The following is a 20,474-nucleotide window of genomic DNA, read 5'->3' as shown; positions in this document are numbered from 1 at the left end:
GTACACCTTCAATACCATGTTCTCCAACTTAAAGACAGGCTTGTTCAGACCAAGAAAAGATGAATGTAACCTGTGTGTTGGATACAGAGCTGGCAATGTTAATGAGTATGAGTATATAAAACATACCGCTGTGAAGTGCAGAGCTATGAAGGACAAAAGGGATGCAGAAGCTGGAGCATGTGCAGTGTTCACCATGGACCTTTAGGCAGTTAAGATAGCTCCTTTTCTGGGCTAGTGCATTATATTACAGCACAAAGCCTGCAATACATAACTTTACGGTATGTAACATAGAAACCCATGATGTAACATGCTATTGGTTCAATGAAAATGAGACGTCGAGGATAGGATGCTGTGGTACAGCAAGAAGGAAACGCAAAAAGAAAAAACAGAAAAACACAGGCTAAGACTAGGAACACAGAAAGAGAGGGTTAAATCCTGCCAAAAACAAATCACCAGTAAGAGAAATTAACACCATCACCACCTAAACACTTACCTTGAGTCCCATCAAAACATAAAATGCAAGGTGTGAACTCAACCCAAAAAACGAAAAGGGAAGCTATATTTATTCTTTTGCCCAAAATGTCTAGTTCAGAAGTGATTATCTCAAACAAACAAACAAACGCCCATTTAAATAAAATGTAATTAAATTAATTTAAATGTTTTAACACAACAGAAATACATTAGCCAATCGAGGATGAAAATAAATGAATAAAATATATAAATAATCTACTCAACAATTTTTATACCTTTAGTAAATTCATATCCTGGTCACTCCATGTGAGATTTGTGCTGGACAAAGCGGAGGCGGGACATGTTTTTCTCCGGGTACTCCAGTTTTCCCTGTCAACTTTCATTCCAGCAACACTCTCCATTATCATTTCACAGCATTTATCACTCATTAATAAATCACCTTGGGACTGGCGACCCCATTGTAATAACAGCCTATATATGTTTCATTCATTACATCCCTGACCCGGTCAATGACTGGAAAACAGGTTGTAGGTTTTTCAGTAAATTCATTAGAGTAATCGTGTAATTTAAATAAAATGTCTTTGTCTTAGAATAATTGAAGTAAAACTGAATTAGGAATGTAAATAGAACTCACTTATGAGAAATCTGCATTTCAACACAAATAGAGAAAATAACTGTAGGGATGGAAGTAGTCCAGTGATGATGATGTTAAGTCTGGATAATAATTTTCAAGAAATAATCAAAGTAGAATTTTTAGAAAAAAAAATTGCTTAAATAAACAATCACGTGTTCAGCTTAGTTATAAAAATAGTTAATATAATCTCAAATTAGAACATTTTTTGATCCTTGTATGGACCTTCTTCAGCTAACATCAACATTACAAGATAAAATTAAAAAATTAGAGAAGTAAGAGAGGATCTGAAGGAAATAGGCCTTACAACAGAAGACACCACAAATAAGATAAAATTGAATACAAAACTCAAGAATACAAACCTCCGCTTTACCCTTACACAAAACAAACCAACAACACGTACATTTTCAACTGAGGAAAGGGCACGAAGAGCAGAGCGTCTGAAGAAGTACTGGGAGGACCGCAAAGCCCGAACAATCCCTTCAAAGAGACCTGAACGACGGACTGACTAAAGTGATCCTATGTGGTCATAAAAGAAGAAGAAGAAGAAGAAGAAGAAACAATAAAATGCACAGATAAATTTAAACATCTTATAAAATCTAAGGAGGATAAAACACAAGTAATTCCTTTGATTTTCTTTGAAAATCACAATAAACAAAGTACAAGGACAGTAAAATTAAATATACAGACAGATTAAGAACATCTTTAACATTTCTTGCTGAATAGTGTCCAGAAGAGGATGAAAAACAAGGATAAAAATTAATGCTTATGATGTTCAAAGTGGTTAAAAGCACAGGTGAAGAGATTGAAGCTCATAATCCTTTTTCCTCGCCATGTTGCCATCAGGTTCAGCAGTTCGGTGTATCTCTCGTTTTGACTTTTCATGGAAGTTATTTTGGGCATGTGAGATATGGGCCCACAATGCCTATAGGGCAGTGAGGGGGCTTCCCTCTTTTGGCCTCTGCCCCTGCCGTGCTGCGACTTCAGGACTGATGGTGTTCTCATTCCCTACTCCCTAAGACAAGGATTTTCTTCCTTCAGGACCTACAGCTGAAGGTTTGTCATTTAGTCTGGCCCCTCACCCTTGACCTTACCGCCAAGGGTGACCCTGCCAGGAGCCGAAGCTCCCGCTGGCATCGCTCTTGGGATCACTGAGGCACGCAAGCCTCCCCACCACGTCAAGGTACCAGACCAAGGGGGAGGAGATTGAAGCTAAAGGAACATTTTACCCATAACAAAGGAACAGCGGACAGTCAACAGTCAATAATTTCACCTGGGCAGGAGGCCTCATTTCATGCGCAGATAACAGGAAGACTCCAAATTTTCATGCTCTGCTTTGCCAATTTCAAAGTTTCTCAATAATGGACATTGCAACAATTATTGGCACACAGCTCAACTGATAACGTCAAAATATGAATATCGGAGCATAGTTTCAGGGTAGGCCATGGAATACAAAATAAAAGTTTTGAAGTAACATAAATTTCAAATAATATAGTTTCAGGGTAGAACATGGAATACAAAATAAATGTTAAGAAATGAGAGTCCTGGAAGTATCCCGCTAATTCACATCTCGGAAAGTCAAACTGAACTGGTAGTTTTGCCTCTTGCAGAATCAATACAATAAGCAAGCAGGTAGAAAAGTCCAGAGTTCCTAGCATCTTGTATTCTGATGGATACACCTATCGAAATCTGAATGTATTGATATCCGATGCTTTGTTGAAGTTAGATAAGAAAACTGGGGTTACGAATTTTTCAGAAATTCTTAGAAAAGGGTCACACCTAAATGGAATGTGACTCAGTCCATAGTGCAATATTGAATGTAAGTTAAAGAAGCACAAAATCACACTTCCCAGCCAATGTGCTTCAGTGTTGAAAGAAGCACGAGGAAAACCCTAACTATGCAATGCTGTTTATCTCTACTGCTCATTCTTTACCAATTATGCCGTAAAAGATTCATGGATTTAAGACTCCTTTTGTCCTGGACGAAAAGCGTATGACCCAACTCTAATGGACCTTAAAGTTGTTAAATACGATCCAGCTGGAGTCATTTTCTACAAGATGGAGTTGGAGAATGATTTTATTGAGATGCCCAGAAGACCTAGAGCAGCAGGTGAACAAGAGCTTCCAAAAGTTTACCAAGAGAGCTTAAAGATCAAGAAAACATAATGGGATCATCTCCAGAAACTCAGAAGTGTAATTCTAAAGACTGTCACTCCTATTATGGCAACATTCCACACTCAGATGAAAGAATACAAGCTATAAATTCTGTATCACAATCATAGTTGATGACTCTCATTTTATATGGTCCAATTTGGATAGTGTAAAATATCAAGGATATTGGACTTTCATTTTTTAAGGTTGTATTTTAAATTTAATGGTAAATATTCTGTATCAGTAAAAAATTGAAATAAAAGTAGTTTAAACGATCATATTTTATCAATTTTATTATGGAATCCATTACCACATTACCCAAAGTTTTCTGAAAATTTAACTGATCTAATACCACGTAACTGATGCTACAAATTTTAAAAAATAAAAAAATTCATTCAATAGTACTATCTGAGTAACCAGTGAGACGTTTACATCACAGTATCAACAAATAATTCAGTTATCTCATATTATTTTGAAAATAAACTTTTTCCTCTCTCCTGTAAATTTCGAGTTTTGTCAGTTATGCGGTGTTAATTCTGAAGGGACGATGTGTTGTCATGGACTTTTCTGCTTGGCTTCCATCGGTCATGGATAAATGTTTCTGTACATAACCATTTCTCAAGAAATGTTGAAGAGAATGGTGAAAATCGCATCAAAATCCATCGTATGGTTCTTGAGATTAGCCCTCACAGATAGACAGGATTGAGGACTTTATTTTGTACTACTGTGAGTAGAGATGTGTAAATGGCATCCATCCATCCCTGCAGAAAGATGATGCAGCACTCTGGTTCAGTTTCAGCAAGATCTGAGTAGCTGATGAGTCCCACTCTAGAGTGGCAGTCCCTTCTACAATTAGGACTGATAAACCATGAGCGAGCTTTGGTAGATGTTGCTCATCCCTTTCGCATGGCTATCTTGGCAGTTAGATCATGGGTTCTTTCCTTCTCTGCCACCTGAGTCCCTCTGTGCACAGTTTTCTGCCAGTCATCTGCAATGTACTCGCACGTATTCGTTCGAAGGTCCTGGACTTGAGCGGGTTTCCCCCGAGCAGAGAGCGCTCTGCAGCTATGTTGACTAGCAAACTATGCTCGCAAGAAGGACAATCACAGGAAACAACAGGCAATCATTTTAATTTTTATTAGAAAGCAATAAAATAATCTAACATTTACGTTTGTACCAATTGTTTTTATTATTATAATTTATACTCGGTGCCATCTTTGTATTACAGACACTGAATCAATGAAAATTAAATAAGTAATTTTTATCTTGTAAACAACATTAAATATAATTATCATTTTAAATAATACATTCAAATAATGAAATAAAATAGTAAATTGTGTTCTTTCTGTTTATTTAATTCAATTTATTATATTTTGCTTGCTGTTGCAGTTGTTTAAATATATATATATATATACTATGTGTTTTTATTCTTGTATATTAGACCGGTCTGCCTGTGTGGTTTAGTGGTTAGCGTGATTAGCTGCCACTCCTGGAGGCCTGGGTTATATTTCCAGCTCTGCTACAAAATTTGAAAAGTACCGTGAGCGAAGTACTGAAAACTTGTTCAGCGATAGAATCAAGAAAAAAAAAATCTAACCCTGAATATCATGGAGACGTTTTGCAAGTACGAACATTTGGTGAAACTCATTCCGTCTTTAAGCAAAGCTGTCGAAATAAGCTCTCTCTCCTTCCAATTGTTGTGGCTACTCTCTGCTTTATGATTTCCGAGGATTCTCTAAACAATACCACCTAAGATGCTAAGATGGTCCCTCATGCCAGTTAACCGCTGATCGCTTTTCCAGTACATTACAGTACTTCCTCTAATTATCGGATTGATGCAACGTTAACACCAAAATTGCAAGAAATCAGCTTCATTTTCCATATCAAATTCTATTCACAGAGACTTACAATAATAAAAAATTTCACCTTTTTGATACTTTTATTTGCTTTTTAGCAAATTAATTAATTACAAACAGTACATGTTTCGTTCTTATTTAAGAACATCTTCAGCTGTTAAATAGCTTAGATGAATTACTAACTTTTAAAGTACATTATTATCAGGTACCTTGTTTCTCTTAAAAGTTATTTAAATATAAATTGATTTAAAATGAAATTTTAAAATGTGGTAGTTAAATGGGTTAGTGAAATGAGACAGAATGGATACACTTATAGTTAGCCTACTTTAAAAACTATTTCTATTCATTTGAATAGTTGTTGTTAAAAAGTTTCGCACTGTTGCACTAAAATATTCCGCTTGTCTTCCAGTAAAAAGTTTTTGATAAAATGTGTGACTCCTTGACACTGTTCTAATTATTGTTGAGTGTTCGCTTCTTTCACTCCTTCCAAGTTGGCTGTTATTTGTTTTTGAGCTTACTTAATACATCTTAAATTGGGTTAATTGCAGAACCTTGAAGCTGATTGCTGTTTGCTAATTATAAAGGGAGCTTCCTCATATTCTGAAATGAAATAAAAATAAAATGGTGATTTGCTTTATGATGAAAATATGTCTCTTTACAAGGAAACTTAGTGTATAATTATAACCAATTTAATTTAATTACTGGAAGACAAGTGGAATATTTTAGTGTAACAGTGCTGGAAACTTTTTAACAACAACTATTCAAATAATAGAAATAGTTTTTAAAGTAGGCTAACTATAAGTGTATCCATTCCATCTCATTTCACTAACCCATTTAACCACCACATTTTTTTTAGTTTAATTAATTCAATTTATATTTATATTTATATTTATATTTATATTTATATTTATATTTAAATAGTTTTTAAGAGGAACAAGGTACCTGATAATGTACTTAAAAACTTAGTAATTCACCTAAGCTATGTAACAGCTGAAGATGTTCTTAAATAAGAACGAAACATGTACTGTTTGTAATTAATTAATTTGTTAAAAAGCAAATAAAAGTATCAAAAAGGTGAAAAATTTTTACTATTGTAACTCTCTGTTAACACCACGATCCATACGTATGCCGTAGCCATCCTTTCATGAAATAGTTTCTTGAAAAACGCCTGATCGAGGATTTAGCTTTGATGGGACTGAAATTTCTGGATGGTTGATCCGGGAAATTGTTCCTTCGAGGAATGGATAATGTGGGATTTTTACAATGTGATTTAATTAGGATGCTCATGGGACCAAGTAATTTGAAAGAATAATGCGGGAAAACATAGTTTTCAGGAACGTATAATCGAGGTTCTACTGTATTATAATAATCTCACATAAATTGTCAATCTTTATCTTCATTTTACACCTAGAGCAGAGTAGTTATGGAGCCAATCTCTGCATTCAAAACCCACTGTTGGCTGTCCTGAGAATGATTTTCTGTGTCTTCCCATTTCAGTTCCAGGCAAATGATGGGACAGCTCCTATTCCTAGCACATAGCTGATTCCTTCCATCTCCTTACCCAAATTCATTTGCCATCATCCATTTCATCTCCATTATCTCCTATACTGAGGTTGGCAACAGCAAGGGCATCCAGCCTTGAAAAACATGCCATAATATTCATCTCACATCATCACTGACCCCATATCAGGAAGCAGAACTAAAAGGTGGGCATACTGTACATACATCATTATCTCGTTTCCAGCATTTTTTTTTTTTTTTTTAATAATGAAGAGCTTGGAATGTTTAAAGGAAAAGTTACATTCAATCTTTAAAGAAGTTATTGATTGTTAAATCACCCCCATATCTATATATATAAAATAAGAGTTTTGTCTGTACATTGCTCAGAATTTGAAAAGAATGGTGTTTCTGTATCGTTCATGTTCACAATAACAAGAAAATGCATTTTTTACATTTCCGTAATTTCTGTCTGTCTGTCTGTCTGTCTGTCTGTCTGTCTGTCTGTCTGTCTGTCTGTCTGTCTGTATGTATGTACACGCATCACGAGAAAACGGTTGAAGAGAATTTAATGAAAATCGGAATGTAAAGTCGGGTGATGAACCGCTACAATCTAGGCTATAAATTATTTTAATCACGCTGAGTGAAATGGTAGTTTAGGGGAAGCCTGAAATTTAATTCTCAAATATTTATGTTATTAGTGGTCGTGTCTTAATGAAAATCGGTAGACAAACATGTGAAATAAGTCGCAACAATATAGGCTATACACGCTGAGAAACATGGTAGTTTAGGGGTAGGCCTAAAATTTAATTGTCAAATATTTATTGTATTAGTGGTCGTATCTTCACGAAAATTGGTGTGCGAAGTCGGGGAATAGGTCGCTATAATCTAGGCTATCAATAATGTTATTCACATTGAGTGAAATGGTAGTTTAGGGGAAGGCCTGAAATGTAATCTATATATAAAATAAGAGTTTGTACATTGCTCAGAATTTGAAAAGAATGGCGTTTCTGTATCGTTCATGTTCACAGTAACAAGAAAATGCATTTTTTACTTTTCCGTAATGTCTGTCTGTATGTCTGTCTGTCTGTCTGTCTGTCTGTCTGTCTGTCTGTACACGCATCACGAGAAAACGGCTGAAGAGAATTTAATGAAAATCGGAATGTACAGTCGGGTGTTGAACCGCTACTATCTAGGCTATAAATTATTTTAATCGCGCTGAGCAAAATAGTAGTTTAGGGAAGGCCTGAAATTTAATTCTCAAATATTTATGTTATTAGTGGTCGTGTCTTAATGAAAATCGGTAGACAAAGATGGGAAATAAGTCGCCACAATATAGGCTATACACGCTGAGAATAATGGTAGTTTAGGGGAAGGCCTAAAATTTAATTGTCAAATATTTATTGTATTAGTGGTCTTATCTTCACGAAAATTAGTATGCAAAGTCGGGGAATAGGTCGCTATAATCTAGGCTATCAATAATGTTATTCACACTGAGCGAAATGGTAGTTTAGGGGAAGGCCTGAAATGTAATCTATATATGGAGTGAAGCTAAATTCGCACACTCGGGCGTCGCAGTGCGACTCCCTACATGCCAGCAATAAAAAATGTCTTTCACAAAAGTTCGTCCTGCGAGTATATCAGGCAGAGAAAGGACGTTGAATAGTGGCAATCTGGCAACACTGTAACCACATGTACGGTAAGTACCTCTGTCAGCATCATATATCCGTGCTGAGCAGTTGGTGCATTGGATAGGGTTTTGGGTTGGCACGCAGGTGATAGATGGTTCGATCCTGGGTTAAGGCGCAATTTTTTGTTTACTAATTTCCATCGGACATTACATACTGTAATACAGTGAGACACCGTACCTTAGGTCTCATGTATCCTACATTTACAACATTTTGTAACGCTGAACACAACAAATACCTTGCTAGGCCTACTGGTAACGTAAGCCCTTACGAAATACAATGGACTTGAACGAGGCAAGAATAACAGTTGCTACTAATCTATGAGATCGTTGGAGGACGGTAGAAAGAAAACAGGTTTCGCATTTAGTATATGAATTTGTGCGAATAAATTCACGCCCACGACGTGGAAAGGACGTCTTTCAAAGCTGACCAAGGGAAACGATTGTTCGTCCATTTGTAGGATCGTAGTATGTAAGTGCAAAGGGTTTCTAGAGGACCCGCTGCAAAGGCTGTTGACGATTAAGTTGCCAGATACCATACCACCTGGACTACATTTATGAAATAAAAAAAATACGCTTCAACCCAGGATCGACCCCTCGACCTCCTGAATGCTAACCCAAAACTGTAACCACTGCACCAACTGTACAGCACAAAGAATACGTGTTGACAGAGGTAGTTACCCTACATGTGGTTACAGTGTTGCCAGATTGCCACTCTTCAACGCCCTTTTTCTGCCGGATATACTCGAAGGGTCCGCCTCTCTGGTGTAGTGGTTAGCGTGATTAGCTGCCACCCCCGGAGGCCCGGGTTCGATTCCCGGCTCTGCCACGAAATTTGAAAAGTGGTACGAGGGCTGGAACGGGGTCCACTCAGCCTCGGGAGGTCAAATGAGTAGAGGTGGGTTCGATTCCCACCTCAGCCATCCTGGAAGTGGTTTTCCGTGGTTTCCCACTTCTCCTCCAGGCGAATGCCGGGATGGTACCTAACTTAAGGCCACGGCCGCTTCCTTCCCTCTTCCTTGCCTATCCCTTCCAATCTTCCCCTCCCTCCACAAGGCCCCTGTTCAGCATAGCAGGTGAGGCCGCCTGGGCGAGGTACTGGTCATACTCCCCAGTTGTATCCCCCGACCAAGAGTCTGAAGCTCCAGGACACTGCCCTTGAGGCGGTAGAGGTGGGATCCCTCGCTAAGTCCGAGGGAAAAACCGAACCTGGAGGGTAAACAGATGATGATGATGATGATATACTCGAAGGACGAACTTTTGTGAGAGACATTTTTTTTTATTGCTGGCATGTGAGCAGTCGCGCTACGACGCCTGAGTGCGCGAATTTCGCTTCACCCTGTATATAAAATAAGAGTTTTGTCTGTACATTGCTTATAATTTGAAAATAATGGTATTTCTGTATCGGTCATGTTCACAGTAGCAAGAAAATGCATTTTTTACTTTTCCGTAATGTCTGTCTGTCTGTCTGTCTGTCTGTCTGTCTGTACACGCATCACGAGAAAACGGCTGAAGAGAATTTAATGAAAATCGGAATGTAAAGTCGGGTGATTAACCGCTGTCCGCCTCTGTGGTGTAGTGGTTAGCGTGATTAGCTGCCACCCCCGGAGGCCCGGGTTCGATTCCCGGCTCTACCACGAAATTTGAAAAGTGGTACGAGGGCTGGAACGGGGTTCACTCAGCCTCGGGAGTTCAACTGAGTAGAGGTGGGTTCGATTCCCACCTCAGCCATCCTGGAAGTGGTTTTCCGTGGTTTCCCACTTCTCCTCCAGGCGAATGCCGGGATGGTACCTAACTTAAGGCCACGGCCGCTTCCTTCCCTCTTCCTTGCCTACCCCTTCCAATCTTCCCATCCCTCCACAAGGCCCCTGTTCAGCATAGCAGGAGAGGCCGCCTGGGCGAGGTACTGGTCATACTCCCCAGTTGTATCCCCCGACCTAGAGTCTGAAGCTCCAGGACACTGCCCTTGGGGCGGTAGAGGTGGGATCCCTCGCTAAGTCCGAGGGAAAAACCGAACCTGGAGGGTGAACAGATGATGATGATGATGATGATGATGATGATGATTAACCGCTACAATCTAGGCTATAAATTATTTTGATCACGCTGAGTGAAATGATAGTTCAGGGGAAGGCCTGAAATTTAATTCTCAAATATTTATGTTATTAGTGGTCGTGCCTTAATGAAAATCAGTAGACAAACATTGGAAATAAGTCGCTACAATATAGGCTATACACGCTGAGAAAAATGGTAGTTTAGGGGAAGGCCTAAAATTTAATTGTCAAACATTTATTGTATTAGTGGTCGTATCTTCTCGAAAATTGGAATGCAAAGTCTGGGAATAGGTCACTATAATCTAGGCTATCAATAATGTAATTCACGCTGAGTGAAATGGTAGTTTAGGGGAAGGCCTGAAATGTAATCTATATATAAAATAAGTGTTTTGCCTGTACATTGCTCAGAATTTGAAATGAATGGTATTTCTGTATCTGTCATGTCTACAGTAACAAGGAAATGCATTTTTTTTACTTTCCCGTAATTTCTGTCTGTCCGTCTATATGTATGTATGTACACGCATCAAGAGGAAACGGCTGAAGAGAATTTAATGCAAATCGTCATGTAATGTCGGGTGATGATCCACTACAATCTAGGCTATAAATTATTTTATTCACGCTAAGTGAAATGGTAGTTTAGGGGAAGGCCTGAAATGTAATTCTCAAATAAGTTATTTATGTCATTAGTGGTCGTATAGATAAATCTATATATATCAATCTCACAGCTGCGCGCCCCTAACCACATGGCCAACTCACCTGGTCGTACCGACTGAAACAGCCTGCCTGTATATTGGCGAAAAGTAGCATGCCATTCCTCTGGTTCATACATTTTCTGATATATCTGGTTTGTAACACATTGGTTCATCATAGTATTCGAGCTATTCAATCCCTACTCGGAGGCACTGATTGGAATGAGTAGTGTGCATGTTTAACGGAATAATGACAGAGGAGTGTTCACGGCAGTCTACGACCTGGTTATTCCAGCTCTGGAACTTCGGACTCTTAGATCGGCACCGTAGTACTGTTCGTTGAAAGTGAGAAAGTTTGCGGTGTTTCATTTGATCGAGTATTTTGCATGATAACATTGCTTTCAATCGCTACATTCCTACTGACGTTTTTGTAATGACCTATGTTGGATTAAGTTAGGAAAACCACCAAGTCAGTCTTTCTGAGAATCCCGTAGCGAAGCACGGGTACATCAGCTAGTATATATATAAAACAAGTTTTGACTGACTGACTGACCGACCGACCGATCATTGCCATGCCAAAACTACTGGATGTAAAGAAATGAAATTTTGCAGATACATTTATATTAGAGTGTAGGTGCTCACTATGGGAGGATTTTTGGATATTCCGTCGCTAATGGGTTGAAAAGGGGGATGAATTGTTTAAATGACTATATCTGTATCTCAAAAACTTAGAAGTTTACCGATGTAAAAATTGGTATTTAGAATCTCCTTTAAAAATAAAGAAACCCGTATTTTTTTAAATATTGATGAATACGTTGAAAGTCTGTTCCGTATTTTTTTGTTTTTGGAAAATCCACTTAAGATCGGTGCTGATGGAATAAAAAAATTAGTTGAATTCCTTGTAATGAATAACTCAAAAACTGAAGATTTTACAGACGTGAAAATTGGTATTTGGAATCTCCTTTAAAAATAAACATGTCGTCTTTTGTTTTCGAAGAATCCATTTAAGAGGTTGAAAGAATTGAAAAATTAGTTGAATTATTTGTATGAGGATAGTTATGTCTATAAAAGCTAAAGATGTTACAGACGTGAAAATTGGTATCTGGAATCTCCTTTAAAACTAAAGAAACACATATTTTTTGTTTCTGGAAAATTGACTTAAGGGGAGGGAAGTGAAAATAAGTAAAGAAGGAGTTGAATTCTGTTTAATAGGATACTTATATCTTAAAAACTGAAGATGTTACAGACGTGTGAGTTGGTATTTTGAATTTCCTATAAAAATAAAGAAACATCTATTTTTTGTTTTTGGAAAATCCACTTAGGTGGGGTTGAGGGCAGAGGAAGGACTGATAAAAGGGTTGAATTGTTTTTATGGGGATACTTATATCTCAAAAATGGAAGATGTTACAGACGTAGAAATAGGTATTTGGAATCTCCTTTAAAAATAAAGAAACATGATTTTTGTCGACTGGAGAGAAGACTGTTTCTCACATGTACAGTTGTATGTCACATGGTCATCTTAGCTTTAAAAGGCAATACCACAAACATGGTTTACAAAGAGTTTCCGGGGTAAATGAAACTCATTGTTTCGGTGAGTTTTGATACTTTAGGGATTTTCAGATAATGTCTTAGTACAGTGCTGAGGAACGATTACTTTTATCAAATTACGAAATCCACATGAGCAAAGCCACGGGTAACTGCTAATTTATTTATTTATTAATTAGAGTGTAGGTGCTCACTATGGGAGGATTTTTGGATATTCCATCGCTAATAGGTTGAAAAGAGGGATGAATTGTTTAAATGACTATATCTGTATCTCAAAAACTTAAAAGTTTACCGATAGAATATACAATATAGGGTATTTATTTACGAAGGTGAATAAAACTTTGTTCACTGAGACCTTTCTTATGTCTAATACTACAGATAGAATTATCATAACCTCCAACCGCTTGTACGAATTTACGCAAGGCGTGTGCAGTCTCTGCTTGGAATGTACACAAAGAGAGAAGTTTTCAAAATAAACGTTTTTAAATTGAACTGTTTGTTTATTCATAAAAGAAGACAAGTTGCGTATCACCTTTAATACATCCGGAGTTGGAAAAGAGAAGTGAATGTCCTTTGTGTTGTGGCAGGCAATGTCCCTTGCTGCTGGTACTCCTTCCCCACACCATAGGTCAGCTCTGTGTACCTTGAGACCATGTGAATTCCTACGATGAATAGAAGTTTTGGAACTTCTGGCAGATCACAGACAGTCTGGGAGTCTAAGTTTCAAGGTTCACTCATTCGGTACGATTATGTACACTGGACTGATTATTGGTGCAGTTTGAAATTAAATTGAATGGTTTGAATGGTTTCCATGAAGGGAGTAAAGAAATGCGGTTATACACTGTGGAATGTCAATAGAATCTATCACGAACACTTCTTTACTGTAACTGCACTTATGAAAATAAAAAGATTATTTTGCTGTTTGAATGTTAATGGCATCAAACATGCACTCAAAAGCAAAATTAACTTGACACAGTTTTTAAAGGTTTTTAAAAGAAACATTTCACTTGGCACAATTTTGAAATTAACTCATTCACTCGACACAGTTTTTAAATGACAGTTTCAATGAGCACAGTTTTAAATAATTTCAAATTAATGATTCACTTGTGTGTTTCACGGTACACAAAGTAAGAGGACACAAATGTGTAAGAAGTTGCATTATGTCCTACTATTGTCAGAATTATTTACAAGTCAGTGAGACTACAACATATTAAGTACAGGCTTATTAATTTAGTTCCATTCACACGCTATTGTAACATGACACTTGATATTTACAGAATGTGAATTTAGTTCCGTTCGCACGTGATAATATAGGGTATTTAGTTACGAAGGTGAATAAAACTTTGTTTACTGAGACCACTTTCTTATGTCTAATACTGCAGATAGAATTATCATGACCTTCAACCACTTGTACGAAAAAGAAATTTTTCTTTACTGAGGCTACTTTGTTAAGTCTATTCAACTCTAACATAGAATAAATGTTAATCAGCTTTTGGCTGTATTTACAAACTCCTAGTCTTATGCACTGTCTTAAGATTAGCACTCGACATTCACCTAAGTTTGAATTGACAGTTCCAAAATCTAAGTTCAGTTGCACAGTTCAAATATAACTTGAAAAATGCAAGTCCAACGTACACTACTCGGATTACGAACTTATTAGAAAATATTCAGTCACCTTTATACGATGGATTTCTCTCAAAGTAACACACTGGTAGAATTCCGTCGTCGACCGCCCTACAGTCAGCCAGTACGGCTAGGCTGTAGAATCACACACCTTGTCTGTCATGTCGCGTGGTCCTCAATTTATTCAAAATCAGCTGGTCGCGTCACGAGATATCCCTACAACTTCAACTTGCAATTAACTTCAATTTTCCATGGATTTGCTTGAGACTTAGTAATTATGCATAATTTAGCTTTGGCTACACGGTGATGAAGTCCTAATCATGATGTTAATTTTATTGATGTTAATTTTATTTATTGACTTATCAGACATGGAACTGTAGAACATTCTATATGACATAGCCTGTCCTTGAATGATCAGCACCGAGTGCACTCCTCATTCGCCAGCTGCAGTCAGTTAATCTCGCGCAGCGGCTATTTTAAACTTTAAATACTTTGAGATGGGGCGCTGTATCAGCGTTCCTGGCTCAGTATATATAGTGTATATGAAAAAAATTTGAAATTCTTACTTTTCTTGGCATAGAGCATATGTGGATAATGTAAGAATTGTTGGAAACTCTTAAGTTGAGGTTCTGTCTGAACAATTGGAGAGCAAGTATTATTGCATAGCAATTTTAGTAGTGTTCTTTTACAGCTTAATAAATGAATCTAATATAAATATGTTTTTTTGCCCCATGATTGTACAAATATTTGACTGTTAGTACTGTCTGCTGTTGCACATTAAATTTTTTCTTCTTTTCTTTTAGGATAAATTCCTTCCACTTCTTGACATGTTCCAGAAAGACAGCATTAAAGTTTCTGTATGTAAAAATATAATGGATGCCTTCACTACCAATCATCAGGAAACAACAAATGATCCTGTGATTATTAATGCCCTAATGTTCATTTGCCGAATTTTGCATGATTCTGTCAAGTAAGTATTCCTTTAATCGTATATTTTTAATAACCATATTCATTTTTGTACAAGCAAACTTTCAGATCTAAGTGAGATCTGTGAATTTTCCCTCCCTTACTGCAAATGTGTCAAGCCTTCATTTCTTCCAGTATTGATTAGACCATGGACCATTATATTGGTATTATAAATTTACTCATTCAGGACAAATATTTCATGTTCCCTATGGGAATCAACATCTATATCATCTGATGGCCAGGCAGGCATCAATTTTTGGAAGTAAGACATAGTCTCCCATAGTGCATTGGCACTGCTGGTGGGTTCAAGTAGCCTATGCAGTGGCCTCCACGGTATGCACTAGCCTTGCGTCTTGGTAGGTGTGCTAAGGACCAACTGATGAGCCCAACTTAGCGCATGAGGGCGAAACGCAGGCAACCAAGAATGAGTTACTGGAAAATTTATAATGTCCAATAACAGACCATTATATTGGTATTATATTGGACAATGGTTTGACGATAAATTGGATGAAAAGTCAGGTTGTGACTTTCACCAAGAGGAAAAGTCCTCTCATTTTTAATTACTTTGTTGATAGGGTGATAATAGGTCATGGGGATCACTGTAGTACATATATTAATGTAAAGAATGATCTTCATTGAGGTAATCCCATTAACAAGGTTGTAAAGAAAGGTTACAGATCTCTTCACATGGCTATGAGGATATTTAGGTGTTGTAGTAAGGATGTTAAGGTGAGGGCATATAAGTTTCTGGTAGGACCCCAATTAGAGTATGGTTCCAAAGTATAGGACCCATACCAGTACTACTTGATATGAGAACTGGGAAAGATCCAGTGGAAAGTAGCACAATTTGTACTGGGTAATTTCTCATAAAGGAAACGTGTTATGAAAATGTTGTAAAGTTTGGGCTGGAAAGACTTGGAAGTAAGGAGATGAGATGGTCGACTAAGTGGATGTTCCAAGCTGTCAGTGGACGGATGGCGTGGAATGACATTAGCAGATGAATAAGCTTGAGCGGAGCTTTTGAAAGTAGGAAAGATCTTGAAGATGAAGTTGATATTCAACAGGACAAATTGGGGCAAATATTTATTTATAGGACAACCAGTAAGGGATTGGATTAATTTATCAAGGGAAATGTCCGATATATTGCCAAATTCTTTGAAAACACTAACAAAAACACTAGGTAAACAATTGCTAGGGAATCTGCCACCTGGACAGCAGTCCTAAATGCAGATCATTGATGACTTTCTTTATTCATTCATTCATTCTGAAGCTTGCTTGCTGTGTGCAGGAGGCCTGTCACACCGGCATAAGGTTCAGGCACCCTCTTTTACGTTCTTGTAAAAATCACAGGTGGCAGAAATATGAAGCAATAGAAAGGTGTTTTAGATATTTGTAACTCTTATCTAGTCACATCAATATTCCTGGCGATATTCAGGAAGTTTATAAGTAATTTTCATCATGTCTCAATTCTGATAATGATGTGATTCCGAATACAACGTGAACATATCAGATGTATTTATGAAGAAGAAACAGAGCTCGATAGCTGCAGTCGCTTAGGTGCAGCCAGTATCCAGTATTCGGGAGATAGTGGGTTCGAACCCCACTGTCGGCAGCCCTGAAGATGGTTTTCCATTAATTCCGATAATTCAGTAGACAGCAGTTAATAGGTTCATAGGTTACATGAGATACTAATAACAGTTTATCAAGTGATGTTTCAGAACAAACAGCAAATGGTACTTACATTAAGTGTAGCTCATCAAAATATGTAATTTTTAATTAATAAAACGGAGATTATACAGGATTTCCTACTATTAAACAGGTTTGATATATTCATTGTAACAGAGCACTATCTTAGAACAGAGGAACTTACATTTTACGGGTTTCAAAATTATAGGTTAGTTCATAGCAAATAGCTTCATATGATAATAGTGGGAACTCTCCTCACTTACCATGCAGAGTAGCGGCAACAGCGTGTAATGCTGCCATCTAGCAGCTCGAGGAGAACATTAACACTACACATTTCAACTTCGAAAACTCAACAAAATACTGATTTTAAGATGTTTGTGTCGTTCTTGTAACATAATATAGGGAGGGAAGACAGTGGATGTTGATCTGAAAGAAACAGTGGTAAGAAAAGAACAAATGTATTACCAGTAGTAAATTAAATCATTCGATCATCATGTTATGGCTACAGTCTGATTAATAACATCTCCAAGAGCAAATCACACATGCAATATCTTTTTCAGTTTGATACTTTTACTAGCAAGATTTATCTCTGTTGAATCATTGGTTCTGTTCACATGCACTTTAATAATAACTTTGAAATACTTGTCAGTCAATAATTGTATACAGATGTTACATATACCTTCACTACATTCATTGATTAAAAAAACCTGTTAGTGAATATGCTTCTAATTCTGTGTATGTTTTCCAACAAAAATTCTTTTCAAATGTTCATGATATTTTGACAGACTTTTCTTTTTTTTTTTTTTAGAAGTTGCTTTACATTGCACTGACATAGATATCGATTCTAAAAGAATTTGATTCACTACAAGTTTGCCATTTAATAAATGGTGTGTCCAAAAAGCTATATAGGACATGTTTCGACCTAGCCTAGAGGTCATCTTTAGCTTAAAATAACACAAAGATGGAAAACATACACAAAAACATTGATACATTAAAAAACTGAGGTAAAATACAGTCAACAAATGCAATAAAAAATCTATGTTTGGAATGTTCATAGCTTCAGTCTTGTTGTGGATGAATCTAGTTTTAACAGGTGTAGGTGCAACTGTATTTAGCACAACTATTGGTTGGCTGGAGGAATACTTTAAAATTATGAAGACTATCAAATATTATCTGTTTGTCATGCTTCTAGAACAGAGAGAAGTTTTGAAATCCGTAAATTGCTTCCTGCATAATAAAAGTGTAGCCAGGATGTAAAATTGAAACCAAAACGCAGAGTGCGAGAATGAAAAATGAGGTTGAAATAAAAATTAATATGAAGAGTCGCTAACATTACTCACTTCCTCTTTCCTCCAGCCCTGTGCTTGTATAGATCAAGTTGGGTCAGTGTTGACTTTCATACTGATTGGGACCGCTCTGAATTGTGTTGTATGGGGGAAACAGCAGGTGAGGGGAGGGAGTGTGAGTAGAAGAATGGAAGGACGAAACAGTAATGCGTGTTGCAACAGACTTAATTGTATATTGCTTCAGATCTTTTTTTATTATTGTATCAACAGGGATGTTCGTTTTTTTTTCTTCTTGGATTTCGTTAAAATTGTAGGTGGGATTGGAGTTTTGATTGAGGTTTGTGTAAATATTTTCTAAAATGTTTTATAAAGTTCCCTTTTTAGTTACATGTGGGATATCTAAATCTTTATCTGTGGTGGAGAATGAGTGATTATGATCTTTCATGTGTTATCTCATAGCTGAAAAATCTTCTGTATTTAGTTGCATTAAAATGTTCTTTATAGCAGATTTGAGGATTCCTCCCAGTCTCTACAACGTAACTAGCGTTACACTGGTTACACTTCAACTTGTAGACCCCTGATTGCAAATGTTTGTTGGATTTGTTGAGTGTGTTCGTATTATAGTAAAGTTTGGATGTAGTGTTGTTAGTGACATAAGTAAGTCTTATGACAACAATGGGATAGGAGTGGGAAGGAAGCGGCCATGGCGTTAATCAAGGTATAGCCCCAGCATTTCCCTGGTGTGAGAAATGGGAAACCAGAGAAAACCATCCTCAGGGCTGTCGACAGTGGGGTTCGAACCTACTGTCTCCCAAATGCAAGCTCACAGCTGCGCGCCCCTAATCACATGGCCAACTTGCTCGGTGCAGGCAACTTTCCCCACACACACACATTTGGAAACATAATTTTAGAATTATCATTCTTCTTCATTTGTATTTGCAAATTTTCCATGCTATAATCATTATCATAATACATCCCTACACTTGCTACATACTCAGCCCATGACCTAATGGTCTGCATTTTTCAGATATTACATCATAATAGTCATAATCCTTTACCTGATCACTTAACTCACACTATTTAGTGACATTAGCTTCAAAATTGCTCTTAATCACATCATTGATTGAGTCACTAGAAAGTTTGCAACATCAGATTCACAATTGCTGTCATTAGAAGCACAAAGCAATTCATTACCTTTATACCTCTTATGGCACTGCAAAATTTTGTTGCAGTTGGGGTTAATTGTTACCTCCTTTTTCTCTTGTGATCAAAAAATCATTTTTAATGCAGTCCTGTGTGATCCTCCTTGTTAACAAATAATGGAAACCATAATCATCTTATAATTCTGACCACAATAGTTTCAGTGCAGAAATACCATAAGAAAATACCCTTGGCTTAAGATAGTTTTGTTTCTCAAATACTTTTCTGTGAAGTGGTCCAAGCACACTATGTAGCCTTTATTTAAATGTTCTGGTCCTTTGGTTCTCAGAATTGCATCTAAATCCACCCCTGTGCTCTTCACAACCCGCTGAGTACACCTGAAAATTGATTACATTCATAGGTTTAATCATAACAATGTTTTAAAGAAAGTATGTTCATATAAATAGAAAAAATACAGGCACGTAAATATTAACAGGTATACTCATAGCACTTTCTGTCAAATGACTTGCCATCACTTTGTCTTTTGTAAATAAACACCTCTATATAGCACAAATAACTCCTTCTCCTGCCTTCTCCAAAATAGTGATACATAACAAACACAAAACTATTTGAATTACAAATGTGACACTTCTAACATACACAGCTGACTGGTAGTGTAGTTATCTGCTCCAACTGCTAGATGGCATTCAGAAGCAGTGTCACCAGTTTCTCACAGGAGTTTCCACTATTATCATATTATTTGTTCATAGTTACTGTAGAGATGTTCACAAGAGTGGAGATGTTGCTATATATTGTAGAGATGGCAGGTTTGTGGGAAGACAACAGATGTAAAATAAACTAGTGTAGAAATGGAAATAGAACTTGTTGCTATAAGTGTATAAATTGGAACTGAAAAATTTACTCTCATTGGTATGCATAGGTGTCCAGGAGGTAATGTAAACATTTTCCTTGAAAATTTGGATGTGTTAATGGGTGACATAGTGGACAGAAATAAGAAAGTTGTACTGCTTGGAGATCTCTGAAACTCTCTCTTATTGAAAACTGTGTGATGTACTCAGAATACATAACACTAAGAGAGATTTTGCAGTGTCCAACAAGAATTACCCCAACCTCAAAAATAGGAATCAATTACATTATAACAAATATAGATTCATATTCTTCCCATGCTAAGGTT

The 20,474-nt window shown here is 37.0% G+C and overlaps 1 protein-coding gene across 6 annotated transcripts in view; it reads left to right on the top strand.

Annotated features, from left to right (window-relative positions):
• Positions 1-20,474, top strand: part of LOC136858352 (VPS35 endosomal protein-sorting factor-like) — a 326,083-nt gene that overhangs the window by 212,876 nt on the left and 92,733 nt on the right. For all 6 annotated transcript variants that reach the window (XM_067137830.2, XM_068225497.1, XM_067137825.2 and 3 more), the window contains one exon: positions 15,005-15,171. In XM_067137830.2, the coding sequence (XP_066993931.2) occupies positions 15,005-15,171 (167 nt within the window). The remainder of the gene's footprint in view (positions 1-15,004; positions 15,172-20,474) is intronic.

The sequence above is a fragment of the Anabrus simplex genome, chromosome 1 (genome assembly GCF_040414725.1).
Source record: "Anabrus simplex isolate iqAnaSimp1 chromosome 1, ASM4041472v1, whole genome shotgun sequence".
Lineage (NCBI taxonomy): Eukaryota > Metazoa > Arthropoda > Insecta > Orthoptera > Tettigoniidae > Anabrus > Anabrus simplex.
The sequence above is the reverse complement of the archived record's forward strand: the minus strand, read 5'-3'. Positions and strand labels throughout refer to the sequence as shown.